Genomic DNA, 21,557 nt, shown 5'->3' on the forward strand with positions numbered 1-21,557 from the left:
GCCAGGACTTTAGCGTCCTGGCAGCCATGGTAACCATTCAGAAAAAGCTAAACGTCGGATCCGGCAATGCGCCGAAACAACGTTTAGCTTAAGGCCGGATCCGGATCAATGCCTTTCAATGGGCATTAATTCCGGATCCGGCCTTGTGGCAAGTGTTCAGGATTTTCGGCCGGAGCAAAAAGCGCAGCATGCTGCAGTATTTTCTCCGGCCAAAAAACTTTCCGTTCCGGAACTGAAGACATCCTGATGCATCCTGAACGGATTTCACTCCATTCAGAATGCATTAGGATAAAACTGATCAGGATTCTTCCGGCATAGAGCCCCGACAACGGAACTCAATGCCGGAAGAAAAGAACGCAGGTGTGAAAGAGCCCTAAGCCTGTGATGGACTTGTGTTTATGCGCAGCAGCTGATCTGAAGAGGCAAAACTGCAGGGGAAGGAGAAAGCAGCAGCCTGAAGCAAGGATGACGAAGTGGGTGTGTCTCAGACTACTTTATTCTCTCTTTAGGCACTGTAGTCGTGCTGTAGTCACAGGTCACAGCTCTGGCCTAATTGAGCTGAGCTAAAAAAAAAAGGAAGCCAAGAAGCATGATCTGGGGAAAATGAATAGCAGGCACTGCATGCTCCTGACTATGAGACATTCTTGGGTTGATGCCTCACGCACACTACTAAACCGCGGATCTGCAAAATAAGGATACCGGCCATTTGCATGCTGCATTTTTCTCGGTCCCAATCGTAGAAATGCCTATTCTTGATCTCAAAACGGACAGCAATAGGACATGTTCTATAATTTGTGGGATGGACTCCATATGCTGTCCACATTTATTTTGTGTTCCTATAAAAAATGGTTCTGTGTCTGAGCCACAACAAATCGGTCCTCCCCTGCATAACGGAAACGGGACGGATCAAAGGCATTTCGTTATGCATTCAGACATAGAATTGCGTTATGGTCCGTGGTAATGGAATCCATAACGCAGTTCTGCTTTTGCCAGTAAACAAATCTCAAACGAATTTCAAAATATGAAATTCGCTCATCCCTACTCGTTATTAACATTCAATTTCCCTGAGACAGAAGACACACCATGTGAAGCAGACTATTAGAAGTTTGGCAGGCATACCTGTCTCTCCTGAGTACTAGAAGTGGCTCCGCTTCGGTGTCCCCCCTGCGACACTGACATCTGCTTGAACTGGTGCCAAATGCAGAAATTCATCATCTGCACTGCCACAGAGCTCACGGTGTCTGGACAGCTCATGTAAGAGAAAGCAGACATATTGGCATCTCTGTGTGCATATGTATATACATGTGTGTGTGTATGGCATTGCTGTGTGCATATGTATATATGTGTGTGTGTATGGCATTGCTGTGTGCATATTTATATACGTGTATGTATGGCATTGCTGTGTGCATATGTATATACGTCTGTGTATGGCATTGCTGTGTGCATATGTATATACGCGTGTGTGTATGGCATTGCTGTGTGCATATGTATATACGTGTGTGTGGCATTGCTGTGTGCATATGTATATACGTGTATGTATGGCATTGCTGTGTGCATATGTATATACGTCTGTGTATGGCATTGCTGTGTGCATATGTATATACGTGTGTGTATGGCATTGCTGTGTGCATATGTATATACAAGTGTGTATGGCATTGCTGTGTGCATATGTATATACGAGTGTGTATGGCATTGCTGTGTGCATATGTATATACGTGTGTGTGTATGGCATTGCTGTGTGCATATGTATATACGTGTGTGTGTATGGCATTGCTGTGTGCATATGTATATACGTGTGTGTGTATGGCATTGCTGTGTGCATATGTATATACGTGTGTGTGTGTGGCATTGCTGTGTGCATATGTATATACGTGTATGTATGGCATTGCTGTGTGCATATGTATATACGTCTGTGTATGGCATTGCTGTGTGCATATGTATATACGCGTGTGTGTGTGTATGGCATTGCTGTGTGCATATGTATATACGTGTGTGTATGGCATTGCTGTGTGCATATGTATATACGTGTATGTATGGCATTGCTGTGTGCATATGTATATACGTCTGTGTATGGCATTGCTGTGTGCATATGTATATACGCGTGTGTGTGTATGGCATTGCTGTGTGCATATGTATATACGAGTGTGTATGGCATTGCTGTGTGCATATGTATATACGCGTGTGTGTATGGCATTGCTGTGTGCATATGTATATACGTGTGTGTATGGCATTGCTGTGTGCATATGTATATACGAGTGTGTATGGCATTGCTGTGTGCATATGTATATACGAGTGTGTATGGCATTGCTGTGTGCATATGTATATACGTGTGTGTGTGTATGGCATTGCTGTGTGCATATGTATATACGTGTGTGTATGGCATTGCTGTGTGCATATGTATATACGAGTGTGTATGGCATTGCTGTGTGCATATGTATATATGTGTGTGTATGGCATTGCTGTGTGCATATGTATATACATGTGTGTATGGCATTGCTGTGTGCATATGTATATACGAGTGTGTATGGCATTGCTGTGTGCATATGTATATACGAGTGTGTATGGCATTGCTGTGTGCATATGTATATACGTGTGTGTGTGTATGGCATTGCTGTGTGCATATGTATATACGTGTGTGTGTGTATGGCATTGCTGTGTGCATATGTATATACGTGTGTGTATGGCATTGCTGTGTGCATATGTATATACGTGTGTGTGTATGGCATTGCTGTGTGCATATGTATAAACGTGTGTGTATGGCATTGCTGTGTGCATATGTATATACGTGTGTGTATGGCATTGCTGTGTGCATATGTATATACGAGTGTGTATGGCATTGCTGTGTGCATATGTATATACGAGTGTGTATGGCATTGCTGTGTGCATATGTATATACGTGTGTGTGTATGGCATTGCTGTGTGCATATGTATATACGTGTGTGTATGGCATTGCTGTGTGCATATGTATATACGAGTGTGTATGGCATTGCTGTGTGCATATGTATATACGCGTGTGTGTGTATGGCATTGCTGTGTGCATATGTATATACGTGTGTGTATGGCATTGCTGTGTGCATATGTATATACGTGTATGTATGGCATTGCTGTGTGCATATGTATATACGTCTGTGTATGGCATTGCTGTGTGCATATGTATATACGAGTGTGTATGGCATTGCTGTGTGCATATGTATATACGTGTGTGTGTGTGTATGGCATTGCTGTGTGCATATGTATATACGTGTGTGTATGGCATTGCTGTGTGCATATGTATATACGCGTGTGTGTATGGCATTGCTGTGTGCATATGTATATACGAGTGTGTATGGCATTGCTGTGTGCATATGTATATACGTGTGTGTGTGTATGTGCATACTTGTGTGTGTGTATGGCATTGCTGTGTGCATATGTATATATTAGTAAAAAATAAAGTATTGGAATCGCACTCACCAGATCTTGCGGTCAACCGAAATGCAACAGCCCACCTGGAGTCCAAGATTCCTTAGGGCTCCCTCATAATGAATCCGAAAAAAAGCAATGGAGGCAGCATGTCCGGTAAAAAACCCTTTAATGGGCACAGCCAAGTGAACTTAACGTGCAAAAAAGTTGTGACGTTTCGGCCGCTTCACAGCCTTTATCAAACATGTTTGATAAAGGCTGTGAAGCGGCCGAAACGTCACAACTTTTTTGCACGTTAAGTTCACTTGGCTGTGCCCATATGTATATATGTGTGTGTATGGCATTGCTGTGTGCATATGTATATACATGTGTGTATGGCATTGCTGTGTGCATATGTATATACGAGTGTGTATGGCATTGCTGTGTGCATATGTATATACGAGTGTGTATGGCATTGCTGTGTGCATATGTATATACGTGTGTGTGTGTATGGCATTGCTGTGTGCATATGTATATACGTGTGTGTATGGAATTGCTGTGTGCATATGTATATACGTGTGTGTATGGCATTGCTGTGTGCATATGTATATACGAGTATGTATGGCATTGCTGTGTGCATATGTATATACGTGTGTGTGTGTATGGCATTGCTGTGTGCATATGTATATACGTGTGTGTGTGTATGGCATTGCTGTGTGCATATGTATATACGTGTGTGTGTGTATGGCATTGCTGTGTGCATATATATTGTGGGGTTTCACTCTGATAGACAGGGTAAGCGGCCGCAGTACAAAACATCAGTGTTTATTCACACTTAAGGCAATTGCACAAACAGCATGTAACTTTGCAGTCTCGGTGTTAATTCACCCACAATGGAAAGTTCATATAACACAAGTCACCTTGCTGGCAGTTCTGCCTCCAGTAGTCCACAGCAGGCTTTAGGGGGCCTGTTTCCCCAGCGTGCGGCTCTCAGCCCTCCAGCACGGCACAAAGCCTCAGATCCCAGAAACGAGTTCGGTACCAAGGTTTTTTACAGTAATAATTAATTCCTGAAGTTATTACCCGAAGTCTCGCACAACTTCACAAAGTAATAACTTTGGCTCATCAGAGCCAATACATTCTAATACTGTACAGAGCGGGATCTCCGTACAGTATTAGAACAAAGTTTCTAGCGAATCGACCATCCGAAGTCGATTCGCTCATCTCTAGCCATGACCTATCCTTGGCCGTTTTCAGATCTTAGTGACTCCTGCTACTTCCTCGATTTGCATAACCTTAGAGCTTGTCCTACTTGGTGTTGCAGTTTATGCTCTAATGAAGCAGCTTCTTGCGTATAGTACTATGTCGCAGCTGCCTTGATCTACATACACGTGGATAGGGGTTTTACGTGAGTAGAATAAAAGTGCTATTTTCTCCAGAAACACTGCCGCTTTCCTGACATTGCAGTGTAGCTACATTTTTGTTGTTGTTGTTGTTGTTGTTGTTGTTGTAATATTACATATACCCTTTTATAATTACGACAGTATGGTTTGCTCTGATCACATTGTAGCTCCAACCAAGCACCTATATAGTATTTTGTCTGTCATGGGACACTGGGGCTCCAGCAGTCAGACCTCTGCCAGACACTTATCCCCTATTCTGTGAATAGGGGATGAATCTTTATCATTTGATTTTGGATTACTCCTGTCTATGGCTACGGCATGTCTAGTAGCACTGCTCCATTCACTTGAATAAGCTTGAGCTGCAGTACCACATACAGCCATGGACAGGAGTGGTGCTGTTTCTTCAAAAAAGACTTGCTTTATAATTCTTATTACCAAGAAAAAAAGGTAAGAGCCAAAGACTTAAAAGGGGTTAAAGTACATTGCATCATTCTTGTAACATAAAAAAGGTTCGGTAAAACTAATAATAAATGTGGCAATAATAACTTCAAAAACATAAATGGCGTTATAAGTGCGAGAAGCACATCTAACCAATCAGCTCTGCAGTGCCCGATAGATAATTTGCGGGCTGCACGCTGTGATTTTTTGTGGGAGATGGAAGAAGCTCTCGGTCGAAACAACGATGCACATTGAAATCATTTCTACAATTTACACTTGATGATAGAGAAAGCGGATTTCTGAAGTAATAAAGTTCTCATTAGATATTTGGGTCACCATAGAACTACATTCAGTAACAAACTAACTCAGGCCGATTACCGTAGAAAGCAGAATATTATGGAAGATACTTTACTCACAAAAGTTAGAGATATTTGGTTTGAGGGTGAAATTGAAATTTCAGGATGAACCTAACATGCACTCAAACCTTTAAACTGAACTTAATGGGACCTTCTCTAAACTGTTGAATGCACATGTCCAACTGTTTGATAATACGTCTTGCACAACTTGCTGTTCTCTAACAAGGAGCTTAACATTAAAATTCACAACAGGTGTTTGATCCATGAATTGCCCAAAATATTTCCTGGTTTAATTATAATTGGTATTTAAAGAGTTTCTGTCACCAGAATTAACCCTATTAAACTGGCTGACATTAGCAATGTGCTAATGTCAGCAAACCCTAACTGTACTATTTTTATGCTTATGGGTGCCCCGGTTACTTGCCAATTTTAACTTTGATATGCTAATTAGCCTCTAGGAGCCTCCTAGAGGCTCCAGTCGCCCATCTCAAATCATGCCCTGCCGTCCTTGATTGACAGGGCCAGCGTTCGTCTTCTCCACCGACGCTGTCTGCTGGATAAATCTCGCCGTGTAGAGGCCCGTAACTCTGTACCTCTGAACCTCAATGACCTGAGGGCCACCTTTCAAGAAGAGTGGGATGCCATGCCTCAGCAGACAATAAGTCGACTTTTGAACAGCAAGAGGTTGTTGTCAAGCTGTAAATGATGCCCAAATGCCACATGACAAGTTATTGAGAAAATGACATTTTGTGGGGGTATACCCAGCACTGGTGTTGGCTTTTGTTTCAATAAATAGTTTGAGATGATGAAATCACCATTGCATGCTTCTACTTAAATGCCCTACTTTCATGATATTAAATTACTATGGCGGGAACTTTTTACGTTTTCCATAAATGTCACCCAAAGCTTAATATCCCAAAGTTTTTGTGAGTAGTGTATTATTGTTATTGTAGGATTATTGTCATGCGAGAGGACAACAAAAAAATGTTGGTGCATTATATACATGGCTGCCATATGACCAACTTTGCCACTGGTGTGAAATGCCCATTGGTAGGGTGGTGGCCTAGCCACATGGTCTGCCAATATCAATGCTACCAGATGTAATAGTGTTTTTTCTCTCTACCCATCAAAATTTTGCCCATGCTCAAGTACTGAACATATTTGCTAACAGTGTGCAGTGCTATAAGCACAGTATAATTGGTAACAGGTGGATGGTAATGGCTGACAGACCCACTTGTTTGTGGATATATGTTGGGAGTTGGGCTTCGTGAACACTCGATCATACATTTTCTAAAGAATCCAACACAATTGACCATGATGGTTGTTATAAAGTGTGGATGAGAGTCAGAATGTAAGAGGAGTCAGCTCGCCATGTGTCACAAATTAATGAATATTATGCAGACCCACTGGGTTGCTATATATATAGTAAAGGAATGTGTGTTCTTCTCCCTAGATCCCTAGCGAGAAAGTAGAAAGTGTAGTCAAACAACCAGAGGTCAGGGCAGGCACAGTACTTCACAATAGTAGGCAGGCCAAGGTCAGGATTGGCAGAGTTCAGGCAGTACAGTATTCAGGCAAAAGGTCAGGATGGGCAGCAGATGGGAAAACGAGGTCAGAAGACCTTGCAGCTAGCTTACTTCTTAGGCACAGGAAGATGGTAGTAGGGTCCTTAAGAGGCATGCAGGGCATTGACAAGTGCTGGCCTTTTACAAGCCAAGAGTCAGAGGGAAACAGCAGTAGAAGACCCAGGAGAGCAGCAGCAAGATGGAGGATATCAAGGATGGAGGAGAGTGGGACAGCAGTACCAAGGCTGAAGACTGCACAGGCACTGAAACGTGATGCAGTGCACATAGGATAGCTGTTATCCAATTGATCTTACCATAAACATACGCAGCTGAAGATGTCCCCCTGCACAGTAGGCTCATGGTGCAACCTGATGACCTTAATGTATTGTGTGTGGGCAGCTGAAAGGAGCTGTCCACTCCTTTTATACTGGTGACCTTACCCCAGGAAAGGCCATCAATATCTGATCATTGGGGGTCCAACACCTGGTATCCTCTCCAATCCGCTATTTGAGAGGAGCTCCTGCTCCAGGACTACACAGCTCCATGACTACACATTGTGTAGTGGACAGAGCTGGTTACTTCAGCGCTGCTCCCATTGAAGGATAGGCCATCAGTATAAAAGTAGTAGATAACTCTTTTAAGCCTGACCCTACTCGCCTATATTCTTGGCTGTATGGGCTGCCTCAGCAGGTAAGAATGGAGATGGACATTTCTTAACCCACTGGGTTCAACAAACTACATCAGAACAGTCTGTTGCTGCAATAGTCTGCAGCAATACATGTCATCCATTTATGATTTCCACTTTTCTGTTGGCAAATCCAGCATATAGTTTTCAGAGATGGCATCTGGCTTGTTAGAGTTTAAAGACACAAAGGCCATATACATTATGCGGTGTGTCCTTCATTTTACAGTCAAAATACTGGCATGCTCCATCGCATGCGCTAATTTTGAGCATTGATTCTATGGGAGAATACTATGCATCACAGAGGAACCACATGGCAGCCCACAAAGTGCCTCTGTGTCAATAATATAGACCCCCTAGGGATCTCATGTGCATCCTAACAGGCTCTTGCATATGTGCATGAGCACCTAATCAAAGTATAAAGTTTGAAGGTAAGTAAAATAGGTTAGTGGCTCTCAGACATTCCTTGACCATTGAACAGCTGTAATAAAAACTTGTAATGGCATCGAGTATCATAAATCCTGAGAAACTCCAATGGTCAGATCATGTCCAACGTAATGACTCATTGATTTTCCATCAGGTTCACTTAATTGTACCAAACGCAGTGACCCATGACTGGAGGCCTGTGCACACGTCTTCTATAGAGCGTTCATGGTCACTTAAGATTACTGGAAACAGTATGGAGAATTTCTTAGTAAGGATTGATGAATAGTCCCTCAGTACACAGATCGAGAGTTCTCTTCAAGCTCCATTGTCCTGTGTCCAAAGAAATATATGTTACTTGAGGCTTAAGCTGCTTGGGAGATTCTTCCTGGCATGCCCATGTTACTCAAATCACCCTAGATCAGTATAAATTCTGAGAAAGCCCTAGCCCAATAATGGCCTTTGCTCATTCTAATTTAAATAATGTGAGTCAAAAAAGAAGACGACACTCCTATATACAATAATATGTGTGAAGTGTTCTAGCACATCACTCTCAGCCCCACACAAAATCATTACAAGCTACACACCAAATGAGGCAAGTCCATCTAGCAGAGCAGGAAGTCGCAGCACGATCAAATGGATCAATCAGAAAAGGTCGGGTGTCTAAGAGAAGTCATATTAATGGTTTGCACCATTAGTTTAGAGGAAAATATTGGTTTACAGTATGTTAGTCAAGAGGTGGCATAAGTAACAGTGTCAACAAGTCTAGCAAGATGCGCCAAATCTTTTGTACAGTGTGTGCCACGTGTGGCCAAGTCTTACCCTGTCTAACTGTAGAACAGTAAAAAATTCTGGCCTACTTTGGTTTATGATTGGCATGGGTGGATTTAAAAAATGTTTGCAGAGTGCAAAATGTTAAAGGGGACTGGTCACGTTGAACATAGGGTCTGATCTTCAGGCAGAATATTGTAGCTCAGGAGGAGCTGAGCAGATAGATATCAAGTTTTGTTGGAAACTATTCAGTATAAGGCCTCATGCACGCATAATGATTTGAGTATAGTACAGCAGACCCGCAGGCAGATATAAATCACGACAGTGCAGTGAGTTCGGCTAAGATAAGCCGTCGTCAGTCCGGGAGATGCAGCCAACACACAGGCCCTTGTCTCCTGGGCTGCACATGGTCAGTGCATGAGCTCTTACTGGTATTTCATTCATCTAACTCCAGGCTCTTTCATTGCTTAGGAGTCCAGTGGGTGGTCCTAGCAGTGATTGACAGCCTTCCTTGTTTATGTATCCATGCAGAGATAGGTGTCAATCATTGACTAGAACCAACAGCTGACCCCTAAGAGATGAGTGAATTTCCGCTTATGAAACTCGTTCACGCTTCTTTGGTGGTAAAAGCAGAATTGCGTTATGGATTACGTTACCACGGACCATTACACAATTCTATGACGGAATGCCTTTAGAGGCATTCCGTTATTCATTCCGTCATAATAGAAGTCTATGGGCTGCAAAACGGAACCGTCCCGTTTCTGTTATGCAGGGGAGTCCTTTTCCCATAAACTGCAGTGATTTACTATTGCAGTCTATGGGAGAATCACTACATTCCTATCTAGCAGGGATTGATAGGAACCTCACTATGGTAGGACTCGCAGCCTTACCTCTGGCATATATGTACTGTGGATATCAGAAAGGTGTTAAAGGTGTATTCCCATCTGGACATTTATTGTATATCAATAGGATATTTCATAGGTGTCCGAAAGGTGCAGTCTTTCATCTGGGATCTACTGCTATCTCAAGAAAAGGGCCCTGAAGTGAAAGGAAAGCAAGCAGTGCCTGCGCTGCCACCCCTCCATTCACCGCTGTGGGACTTTCGAAAATAGTTGAGTGCTGGCTTGATTACTTTCGAAAGTCTTATAACCATGAATGGAGAGGATGCTGGATGGAGTGTAATAATATTACAGCTTATAGTTACTGGAGATGGGTCATTGATCCAGGGAGTTATTCTGATTGGAGTTGGGAAGGAATTTTTTCCCCTAAAGTGGAGAAAATTGGCTTCTAGCTCACAGTTTTTTTTTTTTTTTTTTTTTGCCTTCCTCTGGATTAACTTGCAGGATGACAGGCTGAACTGGATGGACAGAGGGCTTTTTTCAGCCTTATAAAATATGTTACTATGTAAAGCTTTCTTACAGTTTACGCCGGTTACCCATTCTTCAGATATGAATGGGTCCCAGAGGTGGGACCCTCACCCTTTGGACTTCTGTGGCATATCCTATTGATATGCTATAAATGTTGTGAAGGGAACACCCCTTTAAAAGATAACCGGCTGACTGCTTCCAGCAACCACTAGGGGGAGCTTACTGGATACTGTTTATAGGGTGAACTGATTGTCAACATAGTAGGTGGAAATTTGAAAGCTCCCCCTAGTGGTGGCTACAGGAAGCCATAATTGTATCTGTTAAATCCCTCTCTACAGGGGCTTTGGAGCTCTGTAATCAGAAAAACTGAGCAATAGAAATATATTAGGAATGCTGGACCTAAAACCGACATGAGGGACAATCAACTGGGACAAATCTGTAATCCTTCCGCTCAATCCCATTCTGCCTCAAATCCAGTTACAGATAACACGCAGTTTAAAATATTTGGGCGTTGTGATAAGACCAATACTAACAGAATATGTTAAAACTAATATTGACCCCCTGATTGCTAAATTTACTGGGAAGGTTAATGCCTGGTATAAATTACCTCTCTCGGTGGTCGGCCATTGAAATTTAATTAAAATGATATTCCTGCCCCAACTGCTTTATGTATTACATAACTTCCCCATATGGACCCCTCAGCGGATATTCTATAAGATTCAGGGTATCTAAAGATCCTTGATGTGGAAAAAACAACAACAACCCAGAATCCTTATGGAAACTCTTCAAAGGGGCAAGACGGAGGGGGGCCTCTCTCTTCCAAACCCATGGTTTTATTTTATTGCTGCACAATTACAACACTTTAAGGGATGGGGGCAGCATTTAGAGTTGGGACCTTCAGCCAGGATGACCTCCTTTATTATGAAGCAGAAGGCACCCATCACTATGGCAGAGCTGGGAGGACTGCACTTTTGCTCTGGGAGCTATCCTACCTTGTCTCTAATAACAAAGGTTTGGTCTAGGTTTAAGGAACTGATTGATCTTGAGCGGTTTCGTGGCAATACACCCCAATGGCGCGATCCACAATTACCAGAAATTTTTAGATTAGAGGGCTTTTCCCCTTGGGAAAGGGGTATTCTTTTTCTCCATCAGATCCATTCGGTATTCCATTATGAAGTTGCACAGCTTCAGGCAGAGTTTGGTCTTTCTAGAACTGTATTTTACCAGTATCTTCCACTGAGACATGCCTATCAGGCGCAATTCAAGGAGGGTTTGCAGCTGTCAGAAACATAGAAACATAGAATGTGTCGGCAGATAAGAACCATTTGGCCCATCTAGTCTGCCCAATATACTGAATACTATGGATAGCCCCTGGCCCTATCTTATATGAAGGATGGCCTTATGCCTATCCCATGCATGCTTAAACTCCTTCACTGTATTTGCAGCTGCCACTTCTACAGGAAGGCTATTCCATGCAGCCACTACTCTCTCAGTAAAGTAATACTTCCTGATATTACTTTTAAACCTTTGCTCCTCTAATTTAAAACTATGTCCTCTTGTAGCAGTTTTTCTTCTTTTAAATATTCTCTCCTCTTTTACCTTGTTGATTCCCTTTATGTATTTAAAAGCTTCTATCATATCCCCTCTGTCTCGTCTTTCTTCCAAGCTATACATGTTAAGGTCCTTTAACCTTTCCTGGTAAGTTTTATCCTGCAATCCATGTACCAGTTTAGTAGCTCTTCTCTGAACTCTCTCCAAAGTATCAATATCCTTCTGGAGATATGGTCTCCAGTACTGCGCACAATACTCCAAATGAGGTCTCACTAGTGCTCTGTAGAGCGGCATGAGCACCTCCCTCTTTCTACTGGTAATGCCTCTCCCTATACACCCAAGCATTCTGCTGGCATCTCCTGCTGCTCTATGACATTGTCTGCCTACCTTTAAGTCTTCTGAAATAATGATCCCTAAATCCCTTTCCTCAGATACTGAGGTTAGGACTGTATCACTGATTTTATATTCTGCTCTTGGGTTTTTACGCCCCCTCCTATAGTGCAACAGTTACTATGTGGTGGTAGAGCTAAGGGACTCATCTCTCTGATCTATAGACATTTATTTAAAGAAGACCTTTCATGTGTTTTACTTATGGGAGATAAATACCTCTACTTGCGGGGTAACCCCCGCTGATGCTGCCACCCTGTACACCGCGCTGTGGCCCCTTGTATTTTTCGCACTCAGTATGTAAATACTGAGCATCGGTGCAATGAGGAGGAGACTGAGTCTTTCTCTGTGGGAGTCTCCTTCTCCCTGGTTGTATCGCTGTCCAATCGCAGCGCAAAGCGTCACAGCCAGCAAAGTTTTTTCTTCCAGGCTGTGACGCTCTGCTCTGCGATTGGACAGCGCTACAACCAGGGAGAAGGAGACGCCCATAGAGAAAGACTCAGTCTCCTCCTCATTGCACGGATGCTCAGTATTTACATACTAAGCGCAAAAAATACAAGGGGCCACAGCGCGGCATAGGAGCGATGTTTTTCAAAAAAGAACCGGGTGGCAGCATCAGCGGAGGGTACCCAGCAAATAGAGGTATTTATCTCCCATAAGTAAAACACATGAAAGGTCCTCTTAATTCGTCCGACTTTTTGCTAGTGAAAGATAAATGGGAACGATACATTGGTGTGGCATCTCCCAGGAACAATGAGGCCCTGACCTTAACCCCTAGCCTCACGCTCAGTGAGGCTCAAAGATTATTCCAACTGTACCTAGTACATAGACTATATAAAACCCCTGCATTCCTATACATTATAGGTCTGCAGAACGACTCAAACTGTCCCCGGTGTGAAGGGGCAGATACTTCTGTCATGGACATTCCCGCGACAGGTGGCAGGAGATCGTCGGTGAGACTGGCAACACATGGTTTGATCTGACATGTTTTCAGTTTGGATCAAATGACGTCTGTGTTGTTTCTGGTGCTTGCCACACCTTCTTTCCCCAGGTGTGGCTATTATGGTCATTTTACCTTCTCTATTTATTGTTCTTTCTCCCACTATGCTATGTGGTTTATAGCTTGTGTGTGGATAGCTGGTGTGTGGATCTCGTCTGAGTTCCTGGTGCTGCCATAGCCACTTGAAGTTAAGTGTTTTCTTTCCCTTTTGTATTTTGTGTGTTCCATTTCCCTGTCATTTGTATTAAGGCCTGAGGGAGACTTCTGTTCGTCCTTCCTTTTGGAGGAACAGGTTGTCTCAATCCTGACATTAGTATCAGGGTCCTATAGGGTGAGTTAGGACACTAGGCATTCGGGTGTATGAACTTGCCTACCTGTGGGGTCTGTTCTTACTGGGAAGGTGTACTAGGGATCATTGCCAAAACAACCCAGATTGTACAACTACCAAGGGACCCCAGGGTCTGTGTATTAGGACTTTTAAATCCACCGGGAATTGATGATAAAATATCCTTAAAGGGACTCTGTCACCACTTTCTAACCCCCACTTTTTTAACTATCGTTTTATTCATGGTGCCCTTCTGATTACAGTTGTCATCTTATATGTTAGATCTGCGGTGCCGTTTAGGTAAAAAATCGATTTATATCACCTGTCAATCAGCTAGATAAGGTGCCCAGGGCGTTCCTCTCCTCTTGAATCTGCCGCCTGCCGCCGCCGCCGTTGGTGCCCAGCTCCTCCCCCGGTCTCGTCAGCGCTGCCTCAAACAACACAGATCCGCCTCCGGCTCTCCCTCAATGCCCCCTCCTTTTTTTCGGAAATCTCGCGTGTGCGCACAGGCCTGCGCCCGTGCGTACGCATCCTTTTCTCGCGCATGCGCATAACGCGAACTTAGAGCGATGATGCCGAAAGGATGCGTACGCACGGGCGAGATTTCCGAAAAAAAGGAGGGGGCATTGAGGGAGAGCCGGAGGCGGATCTGTGTTGTTTGAGGCAGCGCTGACGAGACCGGGGGAGGAGCTGGGCACCAACGGCGGCGGCGGCAGGCGGCAGATTCAAGAGGAGAGGAACGCCCTGGGCACCTTATCTAGCTGATTGACAGGTGATATAAATCGATTTTTTACCTAAACGGCACCGCAGATCTAACATATAAGATGACAACTGTAATCAGAAGGGCACCATGAATAAAACGATAGTTAAAAAAGTGGGGGTTAGAAAGTGGTAACAGAGTCCCTTTAAGTATTCAAAGAATGACTCTACCCTGGAAGAGCAAACATTGAATACAGAAAAACCCGCCTACCAGGCAGGAATTTGTGAACCGTCTAAACACCATTGTAAGATTCGAAAGAGGGGTTTACCTGAAAAGGAGATGCCCTGCTAAACGTATGTCAATATGGCAGTGTTGGTTTGTGGTCCCTGGATTGCCATTGGTTGCGTTGACGAGGGATTGTTTGAGGGGGAAAATGTCCATAATGGGGCAAGTGATAGGATTCATTAGAGCACCTCCGTGGACCTTGGATAATAAGGTCACACCTGACTTTCTATTTTTCTACATTCTAATGTATTTGATAATCTCACAATGTGCCTGCCATGGTATATTACATTATGGTTTATCCTGCTTTTTCAGACATGGTTTGATGTCGTCGTCTCTCTGCAGGATTGGTGGATGGGGGTGTATTTACATGATATGGTTAATGTACTGTAATTTGCTACTTCTGTGGATGTAAAAATGATTCTGAAACTGTGCAATATCTGTATGTGAAAAACTTTATTTCAATAAAAATATATTTGAGTAAAAAAATAATAATGACATGATGATAAAAGTTTGAGATTCATGAGCCCTATATTCACAGTGTATAAACCATATACCAGCCGGGGCAGAATGAGCTGTATTTTCTGTAATTGCTGTCTGCTTGAATAGAAGCGCTAGAACATTTATAGTTTACGTGGAGCAGTTCCTGACTTTGTCGGGGATTAAATATTCTTGATTTGTACGTTCCAAACACAAAAACGCAGACTACAGAGCTGTAGAGATAATTATCTATAGAAAATATTACCCCATTACCATTCTCTCCCTGAGCCGCTGATAAACAGTACTGAGAATTTAAGAATATAAAGCATTCTGATAGATGCTAAACAGCGTGTCCTCAGTAATCGCTAGACTTAACATATTACCATTCATGAAAAAATCATTACTTCAGCATACTGAGCGACTTTAGAGAAAAACACGTAAAAAAAAAAATATGCTGGCGCTTGCTGTTTTCTTGGCATAAGGACCAGTAATTGTTTGGACTTCCTTTTATTAACTGGGTTGTCCGGGACTTAAATATTAAAGGGGTATTCTCATCTGAGACATTGGTGGCATATGGCTAGGAGAGGAGGTGGAACCTACACCTATCTCCAGAATGTGGCCAAAGTGAAGGAGAGCACATTGCTCTGGTGCGGTCTACTCTCCATTGACTGCTAAGGGAGTTCTCAAAATAGCCAAACGTGTGCAGCTATTTTCAGAAGTCCCATAGTGGTGAATGGAGAGCGCACCGCACATGCACGGCCACCTCTCCATTAACTGCTATCGGAGCGCCGGAAATAGTCGCTCTGGTATTTTCAGAACTCCCATAGCAGTGATTGGAGAACGGCCGCGCGTTAGCAGCTGCTCTGTGGGACCCATCCCTGTCTGGCATATCCTAGTCATATGCCATGCATGTCTGAGATGGAAATACCCCTTCAATGACCTGTCCTCAGGACAAACGCTCATTTGACAAAAGATTGCATCTTTCTTGCAGCATTAAAAAGCAATGGTTTAAAGGGGGTTTCCAAGATTTTTTAACTGTTTCCTCACGATAGGTCATCGGACACCCGGGACCCCCGCCAATCTGCTGTTTGAGAAGGAACTGCCGCTCGCAGAAGTGCCACGGCCTTCTCTATGCTTACCAAGCCCAGCGCCATCCATTTGATAGCATTTACTTCAATGGGGCTGAGCTGCTCCTGGGCCATGGGACTGATGAATGTGACATCAAATGGCCTAGGCAAAACTGCGGGAAGGCCGTGGTGCTACTTCTAGCGCCGGTGCCTTCTCAAACTGCTGTTCGATGGGGATCCAGGGTTTCGGACCCACACCAGTCAGATACTGATGACCTATCCTCAGGAAAGAAGGAACGGCACTCGCTGTTAGTATATAATCTTGTTGTGATTTATTGTCACATTCCAGTGACGCGTTTCGGCATACAATCTGCCTTTAGGCTACTTTCACACTAGCGTTCGGGGCTCCGCTTGTGAGTTCCGTTTGAAGGCTCTCACAAGCAGCCCCGAACGGATCCGTACAGCCCCAATGCATTCTGAGTGGATGCGGATCCGCTCAGAATGCATCAGTCTGGCAGCGTTTGGCCTCCGCTCAGCAGACGGACACCCGAACGCTGCTTGCAGCGTTCGGGTGTCCGCCTGGCCGTGCGGAGGCAAATGGGGACGGATTCGTTTGAAGTTGACACAATATGATGCAATTTCAAACAGATCCGTCCCCCATTGACTTTCAATGTGAAGTCTGGACGGATCCGTCTGACTAACTTTCACACTTAAAATTTTTTCTGAAATATAATGCAGACGGATCCGTTCTGAACGGATCCCATCGTCTGCATTATAGGAGCGGATCCGTCTGTGCAGACACCAGACGGATCCGCTCCGAACGCAAGTATGAAAGTAGCCTTAGCAAGGCAGATTGTATGCCGAAACGCGTCACTGGAATGTGACAATAAATCACAACAAGATTATGTACTAACATGGGACGCCTACCCTGTGTCACGCGCACCACCACTCTATTTCCCGCAGTGCCGATCTATATATTGTATAGACTATCCTGAGGATAGGTCATCAGTTAAACAATCTCAAGCAGAGTTTGGCATGTCAGCACTAATATTGTACACCTCGCCGCCTTTTCAGCACTTTAGGACCAGATTCATACTACGTAAAAGCTGCAGCTGCTTTTCTCAGCCTCTGAGAGGGTCAGTCCTGCTGCCTGTTTCACTCTGAACACTGAATTGTATGACACCGTGCCGCTGTGATCGCTCCTCAACTACAGCGGTTTAGGAGAAAGAAGGTTTACTGCTCCTCTAATGCAGGGATTACTCGCCTTATTACCATGGGAAAGCCCTGAAAGAAGCCCACCCACCCACACCACACCACCCTTATTCACATTCCCACTTGAAAAAAACATTGGTGTCAGACTATATCAATCAAACGCTGGTTGGAAATCATTGGGTCTAATGGCTGAATGACGCATTGCTTGCGACCTGCATGTACAGTAAAGGCATATTCCCATATGTTGGATTTGTATATTGTAAATTTGCCATGTATTTAACTCCAAGATCTGAAGCAGATATCCATGTATACTGTATGTATTTTGCGTTCCGCATTATGTATACTGTCCGTGTTGCATCTGCATCTGCATTTTTTCTTACTTCAGTGGGTCCGCGATCCACATTTTGTTCTAATTTTTTATTTTTTTTCAGAACAAACATATGGATGCGGAAAGCACATGGATCATTCGTATGCTTTCCGCATCCGTATGTCCATTCAGCAGAAAGATTGAGTATGTCCGCAAAACACTAAGGAAGTCAGTAGGTTTGCACACGGACCACATCCATATTTTGCGGATCTGCACAGTCGTATGCATGAGGTCTTACACTAAGATGTGCAGTTTGAAGTGCTGAGGATCCGCAGGAGGCTTAGCCCCATTTTATGAAGGTTATCTATGCGGACTTCGTGGAAATACATGGCGTTAAACTTTTTTTGCATATTTTTTTTTATTTTTTTTTATGGGGTGCAGATTGTCATCAGATTTCATGCAGATTCCGCCCAGAAAATCTGTGGATCAGCCTGATGGTCATTAAGTGGGGGTGATCTTTGTTATTGGTGGCATTTCACACCGTAGAAATCAGAGTGCCAGCTTCAGGTTACCATCAACCGATCCTCTATTAAATGCATACCAGACTAAATCCGACAGGTGTGAATTTACTGTACCTTCACTGGCGCTCCAAGCGTGCTACAATATTATGAGCTTATATGAAATAGATATGATAGAAGGGGGTAGAGCATGCCCATTATACCAGAAGAGCTGCGGGAACGGTTGTGTCAGACACGCGAGACACCTCTCTGCTCACCACTATTGTTGGCATGGCCTACCAATGGAAACTAAAAATGACATAGGATTTATGGGAATTGCCTGAGTTTGATGTGTTGCCTGGGCTGTCTCTTCCCACAGGCACCCAGTAGATAGTCATGTATTCTTCATTAGAGGAGCGTGCTGAGAATACCATTATGCAGCCCTAGAGGCTATCCTCGAGCCGGCACAAGCAGTATGTGCGTCATTACCTTATTCATCAGTACAGTGCCAATTGATTCTTAAATCTCTAATGAAATTTGTTTGGTTTCCTTCCCCCCATTATGTAATGTATAGATACGCTTTGAATGAGAAACGCTATATTAGCTTTGATAACTGTGTCTTGAAGTGACTCCCCACCGCTTATTCTTCCTGCAGATCTTCCAGCCTATCATCCAGCTACAGCAAGCCAAGTTCTCAAAGCCTGGCCTCTCGAGCATCCTTCTTTGCGGACGACGATGATGATGAGGTGAGACCGTCCATTATCGCAAACAATTACGACTCGGGTGTCCGGTTGACACAGTAAAAATCTAAAATATCAACATGTATTTATCAGGGACAGCTATTCTGAAAATAAACACACAAACACCATGACAGCTCCTGTAACCACTGGGCTTAAAGCTGTCATCTCCAGGGAAGAAAATATAAAGTAAGAAGTGGAATATCACATAAAGTTCCTCAAAGTGACCAGGGCCGGTGCCACCCATAAGCAAAGTAGGCCACTGCGTAGAGCGCATTCTTGCTGGGGGCACCCGCGGTGGCCTACTTTGCTTATGGCTGGCCCTGCCCCTGCATGTAAATCCTCCTCTCCTCAGCAGTACACATGTATAGACGAGCTCACTGCTTTCTGGAGGCCCCGTCCCTTCCTGTGACGTCACGCCTCCCTGAATCACGTGAAGGAGTGAAGGGTAAGTGACTGGAGATCCTGTCCTGTGTACTGGACCTGTGACTACAACCCCCATCATGCTTCAGGACCAGCCCCAGATGTCATTTTAGGGTTAAACAGAAGAGGAGAATAGAGGGAGAGCAGTGTGTGTGTGTGTGTGTGCAGGCAGCAGGGAGAGCAGTGTGTGTGTGCATGCAGCAGGGGGAGCAGTGTGTGTGTGCGCAGGCAGCAGGGAGAGCAGTGTGTGTGTGTGCAGGCAGCAGGGAGAGCAGTGTGTGTGTGTGCAGGCAGCAGGGAGAGCAGTGTGTGTGTGTGCAGGCAGCAGGGAGAGCAGTGTGTGTGTGTGTGTGCAGGCAGCAGGGGGAGCAGTGTGTGTGCAGGAAGCAGGGGGAGCAGTGTGTGTGTGCAGGCAGCAGGGGGAGCAGTGTGTGTGTGCAGGCAGCAGGGGGGGCAGTGTGTATGTGCAGGCAGCAGGGGGAGCAGTGTGTGTATGTGCAGGCAGCAGGGGGAGCAGTGTGTGTATGTGCAGGCAGCAGGGGGAGCAGTGTGTGTGTGTGTGCAGGCAGCAGGGGGAGCAGTGTGTGTGTGCAGGCAGCAGGGGGAGCAGTGTGTGTGTGCAGGCAGCAGGGGGAGCAGTGTGTGTGTGCAGGCAGCAGTGTGTGCAGGAAGCAGGGGGCAGTGTGTGTGTGTGGAGGCAGCGGGGGGGAGCAGTGTGTGTGCAGGCAGCATGGAGAGCAGTGTGTGCGCAGGTGGCAGGGAGAGCAGTGTGTGTGCAGGCAGCAGGGGGAGCAGTGTGTGTGCGTGTGGGGGCAGCAGTGTGTGTGCAGGCAGCAGGGGGAGCAGTGTGTGTGTGGGTGCAAGCGGCAGGGGGAGCAGTGTGTGTGTGCAGGCAGCGGGGGGAGCCGTGTGTGTGCAGGCAGTGGGGGGAGCAGTGTGTGTGCAGGGGGAGCAGTGTGTGTGCAGGCAGCAGGGAGAGCAGTGTGTGTGCAGGCAGCAGAGAGAGCAGTGTGTGTGTGCGCGCAGGCAGCAGGGAGAGCAGTGTGTGTGTGTGCAGGCAGCAGGGGGAGCAGTGTGTGTGCAGGCAGCAGGGGGAGCAGTGTGTGTGTGCAGGAAGCAGGGGGAGCAGTGTGTGTGTGCAGGCAGCAGGGGGGGCAGTGTGTATGTGCAGGCAGCAGGGGGAGCAGTGTGTGTATGTGCAGGCAGCAGGGGGAGCAGTGTGTGTGTGTGCAGGCAGCAGGGGGAGCAGTGTGTGTGTGTGTGCAGGCAGCAGGGGAAGCAGTGTGTGTATGTGCAGGCAGCAAGGGGAGCAGTGTGTGTGTGTGCAGGCAGCAGGGGGGCAGTGTGTGTGTGTGTGTGGAGGCAGCGGGGGGAGCAGTGTGTGTGCAGGCAGCATGGAGAGCAGTGTGTGCGCAGGTGGCAGGGGGAGCAGTGTGTGTGCAGGCAGCATGGAGAGCAGTGTGTGCGCAGGTGGCAGGGGGAGCAGTGTGTGTGCAGGCAGCAGGGGGAGCAGTGTGTGTGTGGGTGCAAGCGGCAGGGGGAGCAGTGTGTGTGTGCAGGCAGCGGGGGGAGCCGTGTGTGTGTGCAGGGGGAGCAGTGTGTGTGCAGGGAGAGCAGTGTGTGTGCAGGGAGAGCAGTGTGTGTGTAGGCAGCAGGGAGAGCAGTGTGTGTGTGTGCAGGCAGCAGGGAGAGCAGTGTGTGTGTGCGCAGGCAGCAGGGAGAGCAGTGTGTGTGTGTGCAGGCAGCAGGGGGAGCAGTGTGTGTGCAGGCAGCAGGGGGAGCAGTGTGTGTGTGCAGGAAGCAGGGGGAGCAGTGTGTGTGGAGGGGGAGCAGTGTGTGTGCAGGCAGCAGGGGGAGCAGTGTGTGTATGTGCAGGCAGCAGGGGGGGCAGTGTGTGTGTGCATGCAGCAGGGGGAGCAGTGTGTGTGTGCATGCAGCAGGGGGAGCAGTGTGTGTATGTGCAGGCAGTGGGGGAGCAGTGTGTGTGTGTGTGTGTGTGTGCAGGCAGCAGGCAGAGCAGACAGCTTTCTCCCTCGACTCGGGGCGGCTGATGCTCCCACACTGTGCTGGAGCATCAGCCATCCCGAGTCCAGGGAGAGAGCTGTGACGTCACCGCCAGAGTCCAGATCCAGAGCACAGAGTGAGAGGCGGCGCTGGGAGACGAGCTGCGGCAAGTCACACGTTACTACAAGAACGGGGCGCGGGC

The 21,557-nt window shown here is 45.7% G+C and overlaps 1 protein-coding gene across 1 annotated transcript in view; it reads left to right on the forward strand.

The window, feature by feature from the left end:
• The window catches only part of MRE11 (MRE11 homolog, double strand break repair nuclease), a 295,143-nt gene that overhangs the window by 252,911 nt on the left and 20,675 nt on the right, over window positions 1–21,557 (forward strand). The window contains exon 19 of the mRNA XM_044284591.1: window positions 18,847–18,937. Coding sequence (XP_044140526.1) covers window positions 18,847–18,937 — 91 coding nt within the window. The remainder of the gene's footprint in view (window positions 1–18,846; window positions 18,938–21,557) is intronic.

Source organism: Bufo gargarizans, chromosome 3 (assembly GCF_014858855.1).
Source record: "Bufo gargarizans isolate SCDJY-AF-19 chromosome 3, ASM1485885v1, whole genome shotgun sequence".
In the NCBI taxonomy this organism is placed as follows: Eukaryota; Metazoa; Chordata; class Amphibia; order Anura; family Bufonidae; genus Bufo; species Bufo gargarizans.